A 17,923-nucleotide genomic window follows, 5' to 3' on the forward strand; every position below is an offset into this window, starting at 1 on the left:
ACATTTTACCATGACTACAGTTCTTCACCTAGATGAACTGTGCACCTTATAACGCTGTTCCATGATTCAGGAAGTAGAAGAATGTTCTTTTAATTTACTTTCAGGTTTAATTCAGGTTTGTTCTTATCTTTAGTGCTGTTATTCAAATATGAGAGTATTCTGCAGCAGGATGATTGTTAAACTAAAGTTGCTTATAGATGTTAATGATGTTGTATTAGTAAGTAATGAAAGCACTCATTTGGTAAATACACCAGGCACCACTTTGCATAGCATTTCCTGAAACCCAGAATAAATAAGGCAGCATACATCCTTTGGAAGAATTTTAACATTTTCTGATCTTTTGTTTTATATGAGGATTGTACTTACAATTTTGATCATTTTGATCAACAAAATGAAACACAGAAAACAAATATTACACTATTTAGTCTGAATGTTATCTATTTGTACGCTAGTGTTGCCCCTGCACTTCACATTACCCAGGGAAAAAATAAGAGGAACAAAGAGGAAAAAAAAAATTTTCTGCTGCAACCTGATTCAAGCAGCCTCCTGTGCTGTCACCGCAGTATGGGGCGGCCGCTATGCCGTCACACCCTGTGTCAGGGACTCACGGTAATTAAGGCTGTGCCATGTGCCTAGGGGCCCAGGAGAAGCTGGGAGTGGCGGGCTGGGGGTGGGGCTGATGATAGGGTGGGGGTGAATGAGAATGGGTGGGGCAGGACATGAGTAAGCATTCCTGCCACTGCCCTGGGGCTAGACCAAGCAAAGCAACTTGCCAAATTACAGTCTCCCAATTTGCTTCCATGAATATTTATCAGGACAAGACAGGAGAGAGGGGCCTGCTGTCTCTGCCCTGCAATACACCAAGACAGATCAGTTCCTTGATGTTGGGTAGAGGTGGGAAGGGGGCAAAATGTGAAAATTATGGCCCCTTGGTCTATCATATCCCATTTTCTTAATGCTTTAAATGGATGGATGCAAACAGTGTTCCTACAGACATGTTCACTTAATGCCAAACTGGCCCATAAAGAAAAAAAAAGAGATCAAAAGATGTCCGTCGATCTATGTCAATTACATTGGTTATGTTGATGTCTGAATTACATTTTAACTCTGCAGAATGCAATGAGGAGCTGCATGCTGCCAGAGCACAGAAGTTCCAGGAAGTAAATGCATTGCAGCTAGTAGTAGCAACCAAAGCACACACAAGGCTTGCTCTTTAAAAAGACATTGTCTTTTAATTTCTGCAAGAAGTCCATAACATCAGCACACAGACAAAGCGGTGATGAGGTTGATGAACTGAACATGTGTGCTCTTCTGCATAACACTTTTAAAAATTTATGAAATCACACAGACTATCTGAAACCGCTTGTCCCGAGCGGGGTTGCAGCAAACCGGAGCCTAACCCAGCAACACAGGGCACAAGGGGACACACCCAGGACAGGTCGCCACTCCGCCACAAGGCGCCCCAAGAAGGTCTCGAACCCTAGACCCACCAGAGAGCAGGACCTGGCCAAGCCCACTGCACCACTGCGCCCCCCTTTATTAAATCACTGTTAGCTAACTGAAATAGTATAATTTGGACTGCTACCTGTGTTTTTTTTTTTTCCCAGAAATATCAATCTTTCGGTTTTACTCCAAATCATGCTGTTTCTTCATTTTATTAAAAAAAAGGAGAAGTTATGAATTTGACTGGTCCAGCTTCTGCTAAACATCAGCCAGTTATGACCTGAGGCACGTATGTAGTAAAAGCTTATTTGAATCCCGTTTAATAAAATTTCGAGAGGTGAAACAAAGTCACAAAAGAAAAAAAAAAGAAAAATCAAGTCAGAATAGGACATACATTTAACAACTGTCTCAAGAGCTGAAATGTTACTCTCTATGTACATTCAAAGCACATTCCTTTCATCCATTAGACCAGATTTGATGTGTACTTGAGGGGTGCGGTGGCGCAGTGGGTTGGACCACAGTCCTGCTCTCCGGTGGGTCTGGGGTTCGAGGCCCACTTGGGGTGCCTTGCGACGGACTGGCGTCCCGTCCTGGGTGTGTCCCCTCCCCCTCCGGCCTTACGCCCTGTGTTACCGGGTTGGCTCCGTGACCCCGTATGGGACAAGCGGTTCTGAAAATGTGTGTGATGTGTACTTTTTGCTAAAAGATACGCAGAGCCAGCTAAGAGACAAAAAAAATGACAATTTATTGACTTCAGACCATACCACTATATTTAAAGCAGTATATACTGATCATCTATTAGGCGGATGATGGAATTTCATACATTTTCTGAGCTTCATGCAGGACAGTGCACAGAAGATAAAGGCAACCACAGATCAAAAAAATACTACCAAATTGTATCTTAACCGAGGCTATCCATGACCAAAATTTGTTAGACTCAGACTCTTTGTCATAAATAAATTTATTGAAATCTGCCAAAAATTCTTGAGAATGCACACACACACACACACACACACACACACACACACACCGTCCGAAACCGCTTGTCCCACGTGGGGTTCACAGGGAGCCAGAGCCTAATCCGGCAACACAGGGCGCAAGGCTGGAGGGGACACACTCCAGAACGGGACCCCCAGTCCATCACAAGGTACCCCAAGCGGGACTCAAACCCTGGACCCACCGGAGAGCAGAAGCTGGTCAAACCCACTGCGCCACACGCCCCCTGCTCTTGAGAATACCACACTTCAAAAAGCTAAATTAATACTGTGGGAGCAACTGAGTGTTTTTACAGTATGTATCTATAAACAGTAAGATTTGGAAAATTCCAGCAGCAGCATTACAATGAAAAGCAAATACTCTAGAAGTAAAAATACTTTTACATGCATTGCTACATTAAAAGCTATTTTTAAGGCTCTGTGCTCTAGTGTTAATCATGTAGAGCAGGCCTCTTTGATGAACAGTATCAATAGGAGGGTCTAAATATGTCCAAAAATGGAGATCACTATGCGAACTCAGAAACTGAAGCTAATTTCATCACACTGTTGACAATGATAAAACCAGGCATAGATAAATCAGCTCTGAAGATGACAGTGACTACTAAAAGATATATTTTTATTCATATATTGTTTTTGACAGTGATTTAAAAAAGCATTTATATGCAGATTTTGTGACTGGGGAACAGAACCAAGCATGAACACGATATTACAGCTTCTGATGCCATCAGTACTGAACAGAAAATGCTATATTGCAGCATTTACTTTGGAAACCAGGGATTCTCTTCCATTGACAAGTTCCTGGTCACTGTGTTCTTCATGGACTGGAATCAGCCCTTTAATACGGTCTATTATTCAGGAAAGACATGACAGGAGGCAAGATCTCAATAATGTCTCAAATGTTTCAGATTAACCTGACTGAAATAAATTAAAAAATACAACAGAATGATAAAAAAAAAAAATGCTTAATATGTTATGCACTTATTTCAAAGGCCTAGAAAATGGCAGGTTTGGTAAGAAACATTTTTACTAAAATGAGGCGAAGGGCAAATATTATTTGTAGAAAAATGAATTGCATCTCAGGAGATCAATCTGCCAGGCCTTCTGAAAAATGGCTTCGTCTCCACTTTCCTCAGCACGCCCTGGCGCAGGCACAAGCCCTGCAAAACTCAAACACACAAACACCTGTCTCACACAAGCACCACCTGACAGCTACACTGTTCGCAACACACACATACCCCTCGAATCACGTACCCAGTGATGCGTAGAAACTGAGACATCCTAAAACAAAATATTGAACTTAAACACATGGATAAATAGACATACACACGTACATTCCCCGCATGCTGCCACTCTGCAGGTCTCACAGCCAGACCTGTTCCATCTTGGAGCTCTGCTCCTCAGCATCATCCTGATATCACCTAGTCCGAGCAGCTGCGCTAAAGCAGAGAAGATCCTCGAGCTCAGTGTGACGAGTGTCGCCGTACATAGCCTCACGTACACGCGGAAGTTCCAAGATGAGAAACACGCTCGTCTCATTGTCACACGCGGTACACAGTTGTTTGCGTGTAAAAGAAAACATTTTATTTCTGCAGGTTTTGCTGCTTAAATTAAATTTATCGCCAGTGTTGTTTTTTTAAAACCACCTAGACTGAGATTTTGTTTGCAATATTAAACCGCTCTGTTGGAGGCTGAGAAGCCACTGTTGCGGACAGAGAGTTTAATATTTACTGTTTTCCCGGGTATCTGTTTACGTGCTTCGTAGAGAGACGGCCTCAGAGACCGGTCTGTTTAGCTGCTTGGGTCACTGTGCGGCTTCCAGGGTTTTGCCAGCAATAGACACAAGTACTAATGTCACCAGGATGAGGCAGGAGGGACAGCAAGGACACGTGCCCATTTATCGGGAACTGTGCTGACATTTCCCATGTGACCCCCCGTTACATATTAAATTCATTCGTTGTGACGTACACTAGGCAAAAGCATGAAAAGCATGTAAAAATTGGGGATGCAAAGGAAATGGCAGCTTTAAACATTTTTAGATGACTACATATTTAGGAAGTCACATCATGAAATTTTCAGAGAAAAATTAGAACCAAGGAACGCATTTCATTTTTAAAAATCAATTTAGAAACATTATTTATACATTTTACTGTGTATCATAGGCTAATTGACTTCAATGTATATAGGTTACATACAGGAAACTGAGCTTGTAAAAGACACTTTGCCTCTCATTTCCACTATTTCCTTTATTAAGAAAATACAATGTGCACAGAGGACATAGCATGTTGGCTTTGCCAACCTTCTACCGTCAAGCTCCCCACCACAGTGTCAAGCATGTTATTACACATCAACAAACAACTCCGCTCTGCAAAACTGGTTTCTTATGTAGGTGACTTCCAAGGGAGGAAGCTCGGGTTGAACAGCTGGCAGGATATGATAGCATTAATAACCCAGCAACTGGCCCCCCTCATCTTGTTAGCAGCTCTCTAATCATTGAGGTTTAGATCGGCGATGCGCCAGACTCGCTTCGCTGCCCTTCGCTGTGCCTGACCAACTTCTGTCCATCTCTAAAACAGCCCGTTTGTTTTAGATCTAACAACACAGTGCCCCCCCCCCTGCAGATACACACACAGACACACCATCCCTACAATACTGAAAAATGCCTATCCTTTAGGCCTGTGTCAATGTTTTAAGATAGCTGGATGACAAGGGGTGTTAGCAGCATAAGGCAAGGCAACCAAGCAGACGCAAATGTATTCAGTGCATTTAGTACTCAGGATTAATCGAATTATAATTTAATCATCTTATCAAACAGCAATTAGCATAATCACTTCTGGGAAAGGGCTGATAGAGAGGGAAACCAACACATAATAAACCTCAGGCAACCAACACTTTAATGAGCGGTTTGTAAGAATTAAAAAGTTACATATTCCTGAGAACACTTAAAGACTTTTAAATATTAATCTCAGGTTTTCAATTGCTCCATAGTATGTGAATGTGTTAAATTAAAGGTAAAAAGACGCCATTCCCTCAAAAACATGGATTATCACACATTAAGTCATTTGCTGTACACAGGAGAAAATGGTTTTTACTCTTTGTTACTTTAACATCGGAATATGCAGAGAGGCAATCCCGTTTCCTTCCAATAGAAACTGTATAATACATATACAGTAATAAAGTACAAGTGTACAGTGCCTGTAAAAGAAAATAACACCCAGGTATTGGTGTGCAAAACATGCACACAGTATTTACAAAATGAAACCTCATCTAATGGCCTTGAGGAGGTTCAGCGGAAAGCTACCGCACCAGGGGCTTCTCATTTAGCTTCTCATTGGTTCAAAAGCGCCAGGCCTAAGTTCCTGTTGACAGTTTGACACACTATGGTGACAGCTGGAGAGACAGAGAAAGTCTCCTGGCTTTGAGAGAACTCTGAGGTGGAGGTGTTCAAGACCGCCGTCGCGCATTTCTTCTTTCGTCTCCCGGAACGTGTGCGAGGGCGGTTTTCGCATTCTATTGTGCCACAGAGAGACCTGACTTGTTCTTGTACCATTGCAGGATGCTTTAAGCTCTGCTACTAAGATAGTCAGTTCACCCATAAAAGTATGTATATCTAAATCTTATTTAAAAAAACAGAAATATATTTTGGAGTTTTTGCGGAAATTTATAGGGGAAACAGGACTCGGCAAATCCCAGAAGAACTGCATGAAATTTCAACCAGCTGTTCTTGTGAAATTTATGGTCTGAAATATAATTTTTCAGCTTTATTTGTTAATTCATACTTGTTTCATTTGAAAATACAATGATACATAGGGTAAGATGTTAAAACCTTTGCACTAAAATTATGGGGGCTGTACACAAACGACTAACTTTTTCTAAATGTAAAGTTGCAAACAATACAAAGAGTATAACATATTTATAGACAGTTTATATTACATCCACATGAATACATTACAAATCTCTAAACAATGCAAAATTATATTTAGACACATTCTCCCCTTTACATTCCTAAGTTTATTATTTCTTCTTATATTTCTAAACATTTTCCTACATTTTTTATGTTTCTGTATCAATTTAAATCTAAATGTAATCTGATAGCTTCAACCAGTAAACTTGTCACAGGATTGAGAATTAGAGATATAAATCTGTAAATCTGAGAATAAAAAAAAATATTTTTATATTAAATATGTATATGTTCATGTATTGTAAAAATGTATACAGTTAATTTGCAATTCTATAAAGACAGTAATATGTGTGCCAAAAAAGGTCTTGCATTCATGTAGAAGCAGAATATCTGTGTCTTTTTTCAGTCCATTTTCATTATTTGATAATTTTTCTCACTGAACGTGACCAGAAAACTCCTGGTTGCATGCTGCCTGCAAGTTGAAACTGGTGATGCCAGTGTAACAACATCACCAAGATTAATAACCCTGACTGCTGGCCATGTGTCTCCAGAGCCAGCCTGGGAAGATCAATCACGTTCTAGGGGCCGGGCGGCAGCAGAGAATTCCGGAACATTCCCCAACAGGCATGACAGGGTGCGCTGGAAACAGAGGAGCTCCTGGGAGCCTGCATCACGTAGCTTTTCCTGCAAGCCCCCAATACATCCCCCGCCCACCTTTACACAACCCAACAATGACAACGCTTTAAAAAAATGGCCAGCTAAAAATAGGCCTCACTAACTGCATCTTAAATCCTAGGGTTTTGCCACATTTAAAAATAGCTTCAAGCGGGAGGCCAGGAGGGGGATCATTTGTCTCTTTGTCATGCCGTCGATTCGGCCTCGCGCCAGTCCTGCTTTATTATTTGCTTTATGGATGAAAGTCCGCTGAAGGCTTTCAACCAACCGTGTTAATGAAACAAAGAAAAAAGTGCGGTTTGGTGCAGTCAGATAGACAGACAAGAGTCAAGTGACCAGCGATGCAGCAGTACAGAGAGCTGTCTGCAAATATCGTAAGGCATGCGGCAAGCAGCAGCTTTAAGACCAGCGGATGTAACTGAACCGATGGACAATGAGCAGAACGTTACAACCTATTAAGAATCCCCAAAGAGGTTAATCGTGATCCACCTTAAAACACAGGCAAACCCGGTGTCCTTTCCTGGAGTCAGCATAATAAGGCAATTCAAAGCAGTAGTTTAAATTGACAGCATAAAATGAACAGAGGATCCTCACAGGTATAAGAGAAGGTGAGAGGAGCCTGGTGTTGAGCGACATCAGCACCAAGCGAACCTTATTAAAAAGTGCCTCGCTAACCCTGGTTCTCTGGCAGAGGACCACAACACAAGGGGCATTGATGCCTTGAGGGGAATAATAATAACAATAATGACAATAACAGCAACAACAACAAACAGCTTAAAAAGCCTTCTAATCAGAGCTTTTTTTTCTTTTTAAACAAATCAAAAAAAAAAAAAAAAAAAACTCTCCTCTGTTGGTGATTCTTGCAAAAAGTATCATAGTGGGCACAAATTATTCTAGTAAATATTTGCAATGCAGACCAAAATTTTGGATCCACTATTCCAAAACTGTAATAAATGTAAACATTGATATTTTTCCTTACCATTAATATTGCTGGTCTCCCACCGTAGCAAACTTATTCCTAGTAGACCTCCTTCCTTCTATCACTTGACCCATATTTTTGGCTAATAGAAATCATCATTTTATGACTTTGCAGCTTAGCTTGATGGCAGAGGATGCAAATGTTGTGATGTCCTCAAAATCTGTGAGAACTGCGGTCACTCATCTGTCATAATTTGTTCATTTGTTTGGGATTTGCTCTGGGGGGGACTCCAAACTTTGTGCCTGCTGTGTGTATGTGTGTAAACGTGGGGCGGATACATTTTTTTCATATTTTTAATGTGTGTGACTTCAAATTATGATGAGGACTGACAAGAGGTAGAATATGGATACAGTCACATAATATCTGTAAAGATCATAAAATTCAGACTGTGAATCTACCTTTTTCAGGGTATTAGATTGCCAAGAGGCATATGTTGCAAACTCACCATACTGGTAACATGTGTCATGTACATCAGTGTAATGCCAGGAGGGGGGAATTTGTGAGATCTCCAAAGCAACAGCACAAGTCTCTTGCTGCCGACTCATCAAGGCAACAGCCAGTCCCGGAAAAAAAGCCCCCCATGTGACAGCTCATTATCAAAAGCAGTGCATTTGCAGAAGTTTGCAGGCCTTAGGCCTGACTGACACTAAGCCAAGGCTGGTGGAACAGAGACTATGGCAGTCTGTCAGCTTGCAGCCTTATTCCCGGCTCCCCGCCAAGCTAACCCTAAAGGAATCAGATGGTCGTAGGTCAGGGAACATCTCCTAAGACTACCAGAACGCCTCCTCCCTATAGGTCCTGTGAATCCCTGTTTCACAAGATCATGCTCACCCAGTTCCCTCATGTACATTATGAGAAATAAAGGTGGAACTCTTTGAAAAGACATGGCTTCCATTGTACAAAATGAGCCCCATACAAACCCCACTTGGCATTTGGAAAATGCTTTAATCAATTTTCCAAGAAACTAATCACATAAGCAGACATCAGCATACATTGACACCCAAAATTTTGCTAATCTCTCAATACTAGCCTGAACGTTATAGATTTTTTCAGACATGTGACACAAGCACAAACAGGAAAAGTTCCCTCCTGCTGACAAGCATAAAAAATATTAATGATTACACTTTCACTTTATCGTTTCTAATTTTTATTAGCAGGAAAAAGCTTTATTATTGCATCTGAGAGCAGAAAGACCGACATGTTCATCATTTTTATGATTCCACTTTAGGGACATATGTACCCAAATTTAGGCCTGCACTGATAAAATATAGGACTGCCATACAGAATATTTAAATCAATGAGTATTGCAAAAAAGAATTAAGAGAATTATTAAATATATTAATTTCTGAAATTGTCATGTTTCCGTGCGGAAAGTGGGTCATCAGACCCAGGTGCAGCGCAGAGACGCACAAGGTGAGGGGACGATCCGAGAGTCGTGGTCAGGAAACTAGCGAAGGTCACCAAGGAGCAGATGTCGTTACGAGGAGAAACCGAAAACCGTGAGTCGAAGATCAGGCAATGGGTCGAAGGAAACGAGGAAGACGAGGAGAGTCATGAGGAGGAGGGTCGAGGAACGGGAGTTAGGACGGGGAGGTCAGGAAAGGTAAGCGAGGCGATGCGAGAAGCGTTGGTGAGCAGTAAGGCTGAACGTGGTTCCGCAACTTCCTGAGCTCCGGGCTGTCATTTTATGCTCCCGGACCCTGATCAGCCGCAGGTGTTCCTCATTGCTGAGGTGGAGGGCATGACAGAAGTAAACTATAATCGGAATTACTGCATTTTTACTGTTACAATATTTTTAGAAAATATAACATTGCTTGAGATGTTCTGGAGTGTTCATTTAAATTTAGCGTGTGACAATAATTACAATAACAGTCTGATAATTCATAGGCATTAGGTATAGAGAAGGACTGATATTCATAGATCCAGCAGTAATAGCATAAAGGCCTTCGTTGTTTGGAAGAAATATTGCAGTGTTTCCTGTTGTTGTTATTACTGCAAAAGTTAAATATGAATATACAGGTTTTCCAGTGCCAATATATAACAGTGCCATTATTACTGTTTAATGTATAAAAAATATTAGATAAAAATTACACTTAACCTTTTTAACAGAATTTCATGTCTTATTTGCATTCTTTTCCTACTGAACATGTATATAATCAAACACCTTTTAGCTGTGGAAGCACTTTTTTGGCAAAAGCTAAACGATAAAGTTAACATTTTAATGTGAAATCCATTAACATACAGTACATGCAATTACGCATTCAGCAGAACTCAAAAGCACTCGGATTTTGATTTGAATTTTTTTTTTTCCACATTCACGAGAACTAATCTCATTCTTCCACACCTAACCACTAATTAGACCGCTACACAACTGCTCAACATCTTTGCCGAAAAAGTTCATTATACAGGAGGGATGTGCGACTGATGAGGGTAGCCATTATTACACATTAGCACCCATTCCTTACAATAACAAACACTGAGTGCTTGCGCAAAAATGCTCTCCTAAAGGAAGTCAGAATAGAGTTCAGGGACGGAGGGCAAATAGAACCTAAACTTTCTGCAAGGTGCACACTTCACAGTATTGTTTTCTTTTATATGTAGCAGCAACAACAGCAATTACATTAAATAATAATGAACATTACTTTGAGGGGGCGCGGTGGCGCAGTGGGTTGGACCGCAGTCCTACTCTCCGGTGGGTCTGGGGTTCGAGTCCCGCTTGGGGTGCCTTGCGACGGACTGGCGTCCTGTCCTGGGTGTGTCCCCTCCCCCTCCGGCCTTACGCCCTGTGTTGCCGGCTAGGCTCCCGTTCCCCGTGACCCCGTATGGGACGAGCGGTTCTGAAGGTGTGTATGTGTGAACATTATTTTAAAGAAGGCAGCTTATGCTTTATGATGAAAAAAAGAGTTTTTGAAAGTCACACAAGGACTCTACTGTTGATTAATTTAATTTATTCATTTATGAAGACATTTTGGTTTGTCCGATTAAAATGGTTTAAAATTTCTATAATCAGAAAGATTATATATATTCTGTGAAATATATATGGTCAAATAAATTTCGACAGGTTTAACAATGAAGCAATCAATGGTTATTTCACCTACAGTTTGTAAGAATAACAGACAGTGGCAGTGAACACGATGCCAAAGATGATATTTGGACACCTGATGATATCTGGGTCTCAGAGAAGCCCCCCCCCGACTCTTCTTCATATTGTAGCTATACAGACAGTAGGTGTTGGTTGTGAGGAGCATATGGGGAAACCTGTCATGCACTTCTGTTGTTACGTGAGCTGACGGGTGTGTATTAAAGGACACAGCTTTAGGAGGACCCAGTTCTACCGCGTTCATCAATGTAACGTAAAGAAACTGCAATAATTTTTTAACTGGGTGAGGTGTCGTTGTATAAATGGCAGACAACACTTCCTAACAACATTTTCACCTCAGCAGGAGACTGACAGGACAAGTACAAAACAATACATGAAATACATCACACAATTAAGTGAAATACGTAATACAATTAATTACACTAAGCAGAGGAGTGCTGAAAGTTGTACCTGTAGTGACTGAATCATTGGCTGCTTTGCATTGCTTTCATTTTTCTGCCAAACTGTTTTATGACAAATTATTTTTTCCAGTCTATCTTATATGACAAAATTTTTGTATTGTGTTATTTCAACTCATTCTCACTCCTAAATCCCACAAAAACTCACTCTCTGAATGGTACTAAAGAATGTGAGTGCATAAAATATGTGCAAAAATTGAACATGGATATGAAAGCATATCATATTTAAAACTGACTTAAAAAAATCCAGAGTACAAAATTAAACAAAGCTGAATGAGGCCAAAACCAAATCTGGAATTCTAGTTTCATTAATCTTATCAGAGTAAATCCAAAAACTAATTAAACATCTAAGGGCTGAAATTCAAAATCAGTCACTCTCAACTATAGGAAAAGAAAATGAACGTTCACCTCCGTAAAAAAAAAATCTGGGTACATATCAACAAAACACTGCATGTATGAAACAGGAGATGTGGGTGCAAAGGCTTAAGTATTAGGTTTGTTGCAAAATAATACACAACACTGCAGATTCCTGAACCCTTCCCTTTTCTCCAGTTCATCAATAAGAAATTTTTTCACTTTTCCCAAGTCAAGAGTTAAACTATATTGTGTTATGGTTACTAAAGAATATCAATTTAAGATATGTCATAGAAATACAAAAAATAGAACAAAATTGGGGGGGGGGAACTGCACTGCAAGTTAAGACCAAGATTTAAACTTCTTAACGATTTTGTTTATTCTGTGACTAAGACTTACAGTATTTTGGGTAAATACTGTAGCTTCCATGTAGTACAATACTGCAAACATATGCACTGTATTTTAATGCATGGTAGCAGTTTTTGGGCTTTACTGTCCACTAAAAACTTTTCGAAAAATTAATTAAATTTCAATAACACTTCACTTTTGTACTGGATTTTAAAACTGTTATTTCCATGGAAGTAATGTTATTGTTAAACTTTAAATAATAATATCCGACATCCCAAGGAGTGTTGATTGGGGAGGTATAAATAATGGGTGATTCTTTCTTACAGAGATGTTATATTATTCACTAGGAAACAGACAATATCTCAACATAAAACTACTATACTTTGCAAAACCTCGCAGTCAGAGAGTTTGAGACATCGTCGATACGTTTATAGTAAGAACCTCTAAAATCTCCACCAGATGCAAAGAAGAAGCAAGAGCGAACAGGCTTTGAAGAAGGTAGATGTTACAGCAAAATGATCCCAATCTCCCAGCTGCTGCAGTCACAAATGTGTATCTGACACATTCTGTAATGATATATTGGCTTCATCATCCAAGTCCTGCCTGTTATATTTCATCACCTTAATGAGGACATTAACACAACAATCTAAACAAAAAACAGAAAAGTATCACTGAACCTAAGTCATCGCTGAAAACATCTATTGATTTTAAATAAATGGTACCCTTATAATCGGCAAGTCAAATAATTCTCCTGAAATCTCTACTTCCTAAAATCTCAATGAAACTTCATTACTTAGGTGGCTTCATAGTGCTTTCAAAATTACCGCTCTCAGGAGTGTAAACATGTAATCCGAATCCCTGCTTTGTCCGTCTTTAATTATATGACCCAGCACATCATCTACCTTGCATGGTGTCACAAGTTATGATGCAAACCAGGAATTTTCAAGCATTTGCAATGAACACATTCACAAAAAGTAATAGCTAATACTAGAAAAGTGACAAGGGTCTTTCAAGTTTCTGTGTACTTGTATGCCTATGATGTCTCTATTTGCTGCTAAATCTATGGATCTTTTTCGGTCGCTCTCCTCAGTAGGTCTGTGACACTAACTGCAGAGCAAGTAGCTTTGCCATATATTTGCAATGCTTATTAGTGCCCAATTGAGCTTGAATCAGATTTCCCCCTCAGGCATCTGAGCAAAACAACATTAAAATCTGCTTTCCAGTCTATCTGTCCAATGACATATCTGTTGTTGTAATTACATTTGTATTTTAACTGAAGGCCACAAGAGCTCTTTGAGACAAGAATTGTTGTAATCACCTCACCTCATTTTATATGAACATTATGAGCTAGAAAAAATACAAGAACCATTTAAAATACACTGAGGATTTATGAAAACAAAAACCTACAGATTATTGACTTAACCATATTATAAGAGACAAAGGTATATCGTGTCAAAATGTACACAAGACCTTTGTTTCATCTGAAGTGTAAAAAAAAGACCTTGGAAGGAAAAAAGAATATTCCCCATCGTGCTATTCGGTGTTATACCCACTCCACGTTGCAGTCAAATTGAGACTAACCTTATTATGTCAATCTGTTCAAGTGAGGCAATCAATGATGTCACGTGTTCTTATCACAGAAGGCCATTTGGCCCTGAATTAAACATAAAGCAGGTAATCATCAGTGACAATAAAAGTGACTGCATATACTGTAGCACTGATCATTACGATACCTAGGGCATTTTATATATGTAAATGTTGAATCCCTTGTATACATTAAATTAAAATAGATTACTAATATAATAGATTTCCAAATTTTCACTTGCTGGGCCAAACTCATAAAAATGAATAAATATTACTATAACAACACATTTTTAAAATATAAAAAGGATGACAATTTTAATCTGATGAAACACACTCAATTCAATTTAAAAGTTTAAAGGTTTTTTCTTCTAAGAAATGTAATAGCATACCTAAATACGTACCTACAATTCTGGAGCATGACCAGCTTCAGCGTTTGTTAAATTTTCTGGTTACTTATTTTCATGGTGTGACCAAAGGCAGTGTATTTATTAATTTATCCATAAACCGTAAGTTAAAATGTATGTTTATTTAGATTAACTGTCATGTAAGAAAACTAACTAAAAACCATAAAAAGCTTAAACATTAAATGTCACTGATTTTTCTAAAGAAGAAATGACTCAAACATTATAAATGTATAATGCTAAAGTATAAATGTCTAACGGTAGAGATAAACGACTTATCACCTGAAAAACATGTTTAAAAAAGTCATATTTGTCGTTGTACCTGTTCTTAATAAGCCAGAAAATATTTAAACAATGTAAAAGAGCATAAACAAATGAGTGAATGAAGCAAGTGTGTGGTCTTGCATAAACTACTTCCGGGTCACCTGTGTGTTGCATGGCCTAGATGAACCCAACTTGCACTCTGCTGACACTCATTATATAGGTTACCATAGAGACAGCTGAAGGAGCTTGTACTAAACCTAACTCTAAAAGCTAGAATTTTCTGGAATCCAGTCATTCGGCTAAGAAAAGAGGGTGGCATATGACTGAAGAGTTGCTTACACTGACATCAGCAGTGCTTTGGTATAATATCACAGAAAATAAATATTGAGAAAAAGGGAACAATCAAACTGCAAAATCTGCTTGTAAAAACACAGAAATAAGGGTATACCCTGAAATGCAACAATAAGGAATTGAGACCAAAATGATGCAACAAATTTTATTTGTTTTAAATATGTTAGATTTTTATTATATGGTACGCAAGAAAAAAAAAAAAAAAAACATTATCTGCTAAAAAAGATCAATAGGGTTATTGCTTCAGAAATTTTACTCCCTATGCGGACACCAGTGTAAAAGTCAGTTCAGCATAAGCAGATAATTAATAATGAATATTTAATATTTCTTTACAGATGCAAAGACACAGTATATTCAAAAATACATATCATTTTTGCAGACATGGGGCAACTGAGAATTACCTAAGCAAAAAATAATAAAAATGCTGCTCTCAGAAACATGTTTACAAATTGGTTTTTGGGGAGAGCAATTAAGGTTTTGGAAATGGACAACTAATTTTTGGATAAACAATTCTCCACATCAAAACCTTGGCTAATTAGAAATGACGGCCTTTCAATATGCTGGAAAATGCTTTAACTCTGCCTGTGCCTGGCTCTATTTTATTGGGGTGGGGGTTGGAGATTGCCATGGATCCTTTGCTGCCTCGATACAACACGGGTTTCTGCCCTCTTCAGGGTGAAATTTGCGCCCCACTTTTATCTGTATCGTCCGTTTGTCTTTCTGCATTGGAGACATTCCAAATGCTTCTGCTTTCTCCTCTTCCTTCCTTGCTTCATTTCATCCTCCATCCTGCTTCACGTACACACCCCAGACCACTTGCACCCAGTGGTTTTACAATCCTGACTTCATACCATGTCATTTTCTCCACCTCAGAACAGAGGCATGTACTGATAAAGGCATCTTTTTAATTACTGGTCAATTAATAGCCTGTCATATTAATGTTTATTTAGAACAGAAAAAAGTTTTCTATGATGATCTGTCTCTGATTAGAAAGGTTTTTCACCCAAGGTCTACCAGAGGTAATAGAAAATGGCTTATGACGACAGGATAAAAAGAACAAGCACTACCCTTCAGTCTTATTTTAGCTATTCTTATGTAGTCCAGTGCACCACCTCCGAAAAAAGGTAACAGTGCATTAATCAGAATAAGCTTTTCTCAATAAGCTTGTCATTTGTTTCCAGGATTTTACATTGTACGCCTTTTCTTGGAGGCTTGTTTACCAAATTTTGCTGAGAATTATTTAATTGTTTATTTTTTAATATCTTTTCTTACACTCTTACTTCATATTCTGCTCACTGTGTATTTATTTTCAGTAAATATGAATAGCCAGAGAGAAATATTCATAACCTATAAGGCAAATATTAGAGATTTAATTTAGAATGAAAGACTATAAATACGTATTCTAGTACTTGTTTCTAAGTGACATGAATTAATGAAAATTAAGTTTGATTTTGGTGCCTATTCTTAATGCTCAAATAAACTATTTTTGCCGTTTTTGCCATTAATATGATTTTACTTCAAAACGAGGACGCACAAAATTATCCACAATTTCTATTCGCAATGCACATTTATCCCAAAGGGTTTCTTTATGTCAATGCTATGAACTTTGCATTTACACAGGTAAGAGCTCTTTGGAGGTGAGGGACAGTGTAACAAAATGCATGCACTTCTACTAAAATGTTATTAGTTTCCTACTACAAAATGACATCATGAGATAATACTGACATTAACATAAAAATGTACAATGCAGAAATCTGAAAATAATTCAGCTAAAAGGTTTCGTACAAAAAATACTCCATAAACCACTTAACCAAATGCAATAATTCATCTGCAGCTCAATAAAAATATTGGACGATACGGGCACAATCAATCACCCCAGCAGGCTAATGAAACGTAATATGAGGTGCTGTATGAAAGAGACTCGCGCGTGCATTTTGGAAGATGTGAGTAGGTGAACCCGCTACTATGCCATGGTTCCGAACCTCTCCATCACCCCCCACCCCCACCGCCACCGCCACCGCCACCCCCCGGGCCAAACCAAACGCGTCCTCCTTTCAGACTCGGTAAGTATATTAACTTTGGAATTAGAGAATGACAGGACTCACCATTCAAGATGCGGTGGAAAAAGATAAGAGCCAATATCCACATGCCCCGCTCCTTTCAATCCCCCCAGCTATGCGTCGCTGCGTCTTCACTCTGCGCACTTTGACTTTCCCTCGAGTTTCTCCTCTTTTTCCTTTTCTTCTTTCTTCTTCAGTTTGCCAGGTGCGGCGTAACGGAGCTTCTGGCTGTGAGCGATCGGTCCAGCTTTCCGCCGGTGCGCTGCGGCTCCCTCCCTCCCTCTCTCTCTCTCTTTCTCTCTCTCTCTCTCTCTCACACACACACACTCTCTCACTTTCCGCTGTCCCCTCCTCTCTCGCTCTATTCTCTCTTTCCCTCTCTCTCTCTCTCTCTCTTGCTTGAAGGATGCTGTCTATGTTTTCATCTGAATGTCTTAGAGCTGCGTGATCATCATCCAGTCCCTGTTTTCAGGGACGGGGAGATGCTGGAGAGGAGTAGAAATTCAGCCCAGGTGTGATGCTGAGTCAGAGCACAGGCTTTAAAAGAAAAGGCAGGTCCGTATGTGCAGCTGGGAATATTGAAAGGGGGGGAAATTAGCGAGAAGAATGCTTAAAAGAAATCCCCTTGCGAATAAAAGAATTAATTAAAGCAATCGTACGAGAAGAAATTAGTAAAGAAGCAATCATTCATAAGAAAGTAAATAAATAAATGTAAAAACAGTCCCAGGCAGTCAGTGTCAGTGTGAGGTCAGTTCTGCAGCCCCCTGGATCATGGTCTGGAGCTCTGGCAATAATCATGAGACTCCAAACTCAGAGCCTCTTCTTCTCCACCTCTCTCTGTCCAGCAGGCAGCAGGCAAACGCATCTTCCCGCCGCTGTCCTAATGGTGCCGCTCCCTGCGCCGTCTGCCTCGGAGCATTAGAGAACAGCCCTCTACTGCGCTCCTGCAGCCGCTTTAATTCTTCATTTTGCCTTAAAGGTGCAGAGGCGCCCGCGAGCCCTGGCGGAGTGAG

General features: G+C 39.6%; 1 protein-coding gene across 1 annotated transcript in view; it reads right to left on the reverse strand.

The window, feature by feature from the left end:
• The window catches only part of dscamb (Down syndrome cell adhesion molecule b), a 133,019-nt gene extending 115,848 nt beyond the window's left edge, over positions 1 to 17,171 (reverse strand). The window contains exon 1 of the mRNA XM_029255616.1: positions 16,956 to 17,171. Coding sequence (XP_029111449.1) covers positions 16,956 to 16,998 — 43 coding nt within the window. The 5' untranslated portion in view covers positions 16,999 to 17,171. The remainder of the gene's footprint in view (positions 1 to 16,955) is intronic.
• Positions 17,172 to 17,923: the final 752 nt, after the last annotated feature.

Source organism: Scleropages formosus, chromosome 10 (assembly GCF_900964775.1).
Source record: "Scleropages formosus chromosome 10, fSclFor1.1, whole genome shotgun sequence".
In the NCBI taxonomy this organism is placed as follows: Eukaryota; Metazoa; Chordata; class Actinopteri; order Osteoglossiformes; family Osteoglossidae; genus Scleropages; species Scleropages formosus.